The sequence below is a fragment of the Miscanthus floridulus genome, chromosome 2 (assembly GCF_019320115.1).
Source record: "Miscanthus floridulus cultivar M001 chromosome 2, ASM1932011v1, whole genome shotgun sequence".
Classification (NCBI taxonomy): Eukaryota; Viridiplantae; Streptophyta; class Magnoliopsida; order Poales; family Poaceae; genus Miscanthus; species Miscanthus floridulus.
The window spans coordinates 33,394,908-33,400,280 of NC_089581.1; the positions used below are offsets into that span (position 1 = coordinate 33,394,908).

At 39.8% G+C, this 5,373-nt stretch overlaps 1 protein-coding gene across 1 annotated transcript; it reads right to left on the reverse strand.

Annotated features, from left to right (window-relative positions):
- Window positions 1-1,641: 1,641 nt before the first annotated feature.
- LOC136538392 (protein ETHYLENE-INSENSITIVE 2-like) lies at window positions 1,642-4,779 on the reverse strand. The gene is made up of 6 exons (XM_066530366.1): window positions 4,528-4,779; window positions 4,006-4,092; window positions 3,715-3,828; window positions 3,405-3,617; window positions 2,909-3,091; window positions 1,642-2,118 (listed from the first exon to the last, which is right to left on the reverse strand). Exons 1-6 carry the CDS (start codon window positions 4,777-4,779, stop codon window positions 1,642-1,644), a joined length of 1,326 nt encoding a protein of 441 aa, XP_066386463.1.
- Between the last annotated feature and the right edge of the window lie 594 nt (window positions 4,780-5,373).

Genomic DNA, 5,373 nt, shown 5'->3' on the forward strand with positions numbered 1-5,373 from the left:
ACGAGTACTGTTTACAGGGCCAGTGAAGCTCGAATTTCTAGCTCCACCGGCTCCGGTTCTGGCACGCTACCGTGCATAAACAGTATAGGAGCCGAAGCACCTCGGAGCCATACCAAACGGCCCCTAAATGACTGCTTGGCCTGAAGGGATTTATTAGCGCTAGTGTTCACGCTTGATGTCAGAATGTCACAACTCTCAAGAGCCCCCTTATGTGCAAGTTGAGACTAGAACCTCGTTGCGGACTCCACACATGGTGATTTTTCATATGTTATCCTACAGAGGAACCACCTGATTTACAGCACCACTGTCCACATTAATTTGCTTCATTCAGCAATCAACAAAGCATTCTGTTTGCAGCAATCACCACAGTCGTCAGGTGAAACAGTGGTGTTTCTTTGAGTAATAAGGCCTTGTTTAATTCCTCCCTAAAGTTTACTTCCTATCCCATCGAATATTTAGACATATGCATGAAGTATTAAATAAAAAATAACTAATTGTACAGTTTACGACTAATTTACGAGACAAATATTTTAAGTCTAATCAGGCCATGATTCGACAATGTGGTGCTACAGTAACACATGTGCTAATGATCCCATGCGACACTCCCATGTGACATCCAACATGACACCCAAAATTTTATATTTTGGATTTAAACAAGGCCTAAGTAGATAAGCCAACACTTTCACTCCCACAAAGAGAGGTGAAATCATGATAAGGACCATTGTGTGAATGTAAATGAAAGAACAATAATGATTGATTAAAAAAGGAATAGTTCTTCGTTGCACTGATCATTGGTGTTTTACCTGAAGCAGACTTCTCGAATTCCAGAGCATGGGCCCCTGCAATATCCTTGTCCGTGCAAGCATCTGAGTCTACTTGCACAACCTTTTCAGTCAATGGTTCCGTTCGCTTCGCTGAAAAAACAAGCCAAAACACTGTACCGATTAATTTGTTGTGAAAGACAAATACTGTTTCGGCTAAAAAAACAAGCTGAAAAGTACGGATTATAAGACAAACGAACAGTCAGAGCTAAGGGTGAGCTTCAGGATTAGGCTATCTCCAACAACAACACCAAAAATACAAGACTTATTCGTCCTTTGGGTAGCGCTGTAGACAAAAGGTTCAATACCTATTCGACATCTTCTCCAACGACAAGACCCAAAAGAGAATCTTTTCTGCAAATGGATTTTCAGGAGAGAGGATGTCCATATTTGGATTGTGCCTCTCAGATAACCAAAAATATATCTCTCATATAAGTTCTCTGTTGAAGACTACCTATTTTGAGTTTAGATGTGCATATAAATTCGTTGTTGGAGACACTCTAGACATATGAGTAGCATGTAGAGTAGCGTCAGAAACCGCCCACGTGATCAAGAGCTGATCTGAGATGACCGGTATGCTACAAAAATTATTTCTGATGGACTTTCAGTGAATCCCGTGGGACTGGGATGGCTAAGGACCTCTGAACTTCTTCATGTGCCCCATTTCTCAGAGAAGTCGCTTTGCCGTGATGAGTGGCATCCAACGTTTCTCTGTGTGACGAGTGCACAGACAACATTCTCTAAGCTTCATTACATGCTGATTTTAGTGGAGTAACAGCAAGGAACAGTGCAAAACCAATAGATGCACAAGATACCAGGACTACAACGATATATGGAAGTAGAATAGTTCAGTGTTCCCTTTCAGGTCATTTGTCCAAGTGCTATCACCAAACAGAACTTCCGCCGCGAAAATGATATTTGTAAACAGTGTTAGAAGAAATGCTAGGAAGGACAATATTTCAACATATAGAGATATCCGGTATCTGCCCATCAATAATCTCGAAGAGGAAATGCGGAAAACAGGTATCACAAACGAAGGAAGGAGCATCGCTTGGATAATTGGGCAGATCATGAGTAACTGATATAACCCTTCAAAACCTGCAACCTTCGCATGGTATATAGTAGCAATCATGGCAAAAACCTTAGGTAACAGATGGTGCGCAAAAAGAGACAGCTTTACGCCGAAGAGATTCTTTGAAATTACATCACTACCAATAATACATGTCATTGATACGATGTGGCCTGAAAAGAGAAGGATCACCAATAATACAATTGGTGCCACAGGATTTATAAATACCTGCAAAATACAAGAACCCAAATAAAATTCAGGAAGGAGCTTCATCCTTCAATGCACACTCCAAGCTCAAAGTGATACTATCTTTATTGAACATGCGTTGGCCAGTTCATGCGGAGGCTAAGTTTTTATGAGGACTAAGAACATCTCCAACAGTTTTCCTATAACTCATTCTCTATGTCCCCATTCAGGGAGTGAGCCTAAAGGAGAGTTTGTCTCTAGTGACTTCCCTAGAACACATTCCCTATCTCCCAATTCAACCTTAGCACTTGTTTCGACAACTACGCGTGTGTTGGGTTTGAGTAATATGGTGGTCTATCATTATCTCTCACCTTGCTTTTTTAGTTGTCTGTAGAATAATTGGGTTGATTCATCACCAGCTCATCATTCCTCACAAGCTAATGTATATACACGAAGAATAGGTTGATTCCACCAAAATTCATTGAAGAAACTCATGATGCACGACCTCATGTAGCATGAGGTAATTACTCAAACCAAACACACCCTATAGGCTTTGTAAGATCTATAACTTGAACCCAAAATATACTAGAACTATCTTTTTCCTAAAACTGTGCTACTTCAATTAGGTCCTCTTGACCATAGTAACATATTGAAACTCATGCACCATTTAGTCCACCCAAAAAATTAGGTAATGTACTTATAATACAACAATTTCACAAAGTTGAAAATCCAAACGTGCAAGGTATAGTAGCATGCCACAACACTAAACCCAAACCCATGGTCATTTCTTATAATTTGAGAATTCGAATGCTGCTCTTACATTAATAGGAACAAACCGATTCATTAGCTGTCTAGCATCTTGGAAGTTAATGGCCATTGTGGTTTTGGACTCATCAACTGCTGAACTCAGCAGAATGTAATTCACAAGAAAGATACCGGAAAACGCAAATAATATAGAAGAAAGGTGATCATGAAACAGAGAACCAAGGGCATGACCCCGAAATCTTCTCTGAACCTGCACACATGATAATATGATATCTGAATTAACAATGATGCAAGAAGCCAAAGCAGACCAAACTAGCAAAGAATGAATCAAGAACAACTCAGTACATTCAGTACCCATGTGATGAATTGGTGATCGAGAACAACCAGTGCACTCAGTACCCTAACATAAAACATCACTTGCACCACGAAAGCCATATTCAGGATTGATAAGACAAACTTTTAATCGAAGGCATGCTTGATAAAGCTAAGTGCACCAACTGTAGCTCCATATGTGTCATCTGATAATTGCAACTAAACATGAGAACATGATGTTGGAAATTTACCTGAACAATTGATGAATGAGTATAGAAGTTGTGTACTATTATATTTGTGCCAAGTAGTGCCATCAGTGAGTAAGCACTTTCACCACTCAACTTGGGGAACATTACGTTCGTATTAACAGGGGTTTTGGGATGGCTGACTAATAAACCAAGCACAAAACAAACAAGTGTAAAGCCAGATAAGTAGGCATTCAACATTACAGCCTTCCTCTTGTTCTGCAACCAGCACAAATATAGGAATCAGAATACATTATAAAAAAGTCTTAGAGCAGGTCATAATTTTATACACAGTTCTTTGGGGACATAAATTTACCAGAAGGGAGAGTGTATATGATAGCATATTAATTACAACACTTGTAAAACATACGACTGTGATGGGATCGTTGCTTTCAAATACAAGGTTGAACCCAACTGCGATGCCTGCAATATGAAAAGTGTCAAATGTTAAGTGTTTTTCCCTTGAAAATGTTAAGTGTTTCAAATGTACGAGCTACTTAAGTGCTCTATTAATTGTAATGGTGCAAGCAAATGTATATCATGAGCATAAAAATCCAAGATAAACCATCATCAGAAAATGAATTTTTTGAAATATTTGTAGACATACCATGGTCAATTCAGAAGTTAACAAGGACAGTCCTGCTTGAAGACCAAGAACAACACATATTTTCTGATCATACTCCTGGTGGCAAATCTATTTGTTCATGTACAAATATAACAAGAAAGAAGTCAAGATCTGAAGAAGATTCTGCTGAAAATAGATGAAGAAAATGTAAAATAAAAGGGATATTTCTAGATAGAATTTAAACCTCAAGCCATTAAGTTTTTGTTGTGACATGTGGATATCTGATGTGTTCTTTTGAAATATGATGGCATTTTTTTTTCAATAGAAGTATGTCAGCATAGCTACAACACTTAGGATACCATGATTACTCCATGAGCATTTTTTTCAGACACCTCCCATAAACACACAAAAAAACACACCAATAGTACGGGTACATACAACAATTTATGGTAGGCCCACCCTATCCTAAGGAAACACCATTCTTATCAGTGAGATCTCCACACTGTGGTTCTGGTGAGAGTTCTACAGTTTGCGGTGGCAAGAGAGGACTGAGTAAATTCTTACCTCCGCAAGATTCTTCCCGGTGACAATGCCGATACAACTCGAGAGGTACTGACACAGAATAGCTGATAGATTTAAAAGCAGCACGAGCAGGACAAGATCATAGCCAAACCGAGACCCTGCTTCCACTGCCACCAAACATTTCCCGAAGTCAAGATACCCCATTGAAACCAGGAGTGTTGGTCCAAGGGTACGGAAAGAATTATGCGGAGCATCCCCAGCAGTCAGGGGCTCTATGCATCGCACACCATCCATTGTGCAGGGACAATATGATGATCTGCAAAATATGATGATCTGCAAAAGCTCAGTATATATGGATCGACTCTACTGAAACCCAACTGTCTACAAACTCAGGCCTTTTGTACTCTCTCTCGTTATGATCCAAGCAGTCTACTTTGAGTTTCCAAAGTCCAGTGTGACCTCCAAGTCCGGCACCGTGCCAATTACAATAATGAAGACGCTCCTGATTTAAGCTCCATCCATCACGCCACAGTACTTTGCCAACTGGTCTCACGAAAACAAACTTTACACTATTTCCTGCAAATGGTTACGGAGAGTTACGGGTGAAAGAGGAGTAGATCGAGGACACAGTAAAGTGCTTTCTTATATGGAAATGTTGAGCAGCACAATAGTGACAGTTATCTTATTGACAGTAAGCTCTGGGAAGCTTTATTCAAACCTTTGGCTTGTTTGGACTTTGGAGTGGTAGAAAGCACGAAGCAGGTTCAGGAAGGCACTAATTGATGTTTTTTTTTAGAACACGACTTCACGTATATTTCATTAAGAAGAAATAGCATAAAGAGTTCGAAGCCATCCAAAGGCGAGATGCCTCGATGGCACCGTTACAAG

Excerpts from the sequence above, each read along its gene's own strand:
- LOC136538392 (XM_066530366.1), bottom strand. The coding sequence starts at position 4,779 with ATGGATGGTGTGCGATGCATAGAGCCCCTGACTGCTGGGGATGCTCCG. Across the intron at positions 3,618-3,714 it reads CATATACACTCTCCCTTCTG|AACAAGAGGAAGGCTGTAAT; the intron begins GTAAATTTATGT and ends TGCTGGTTGCAG. Across the intron at positions 2,119-2,908 it reads GACAGCTAATGAATCGGTTT|GTATTTATAAATCCTGTGGC; the intron begins GTTCCTATTAAT and ends TGTATTTTGCAG.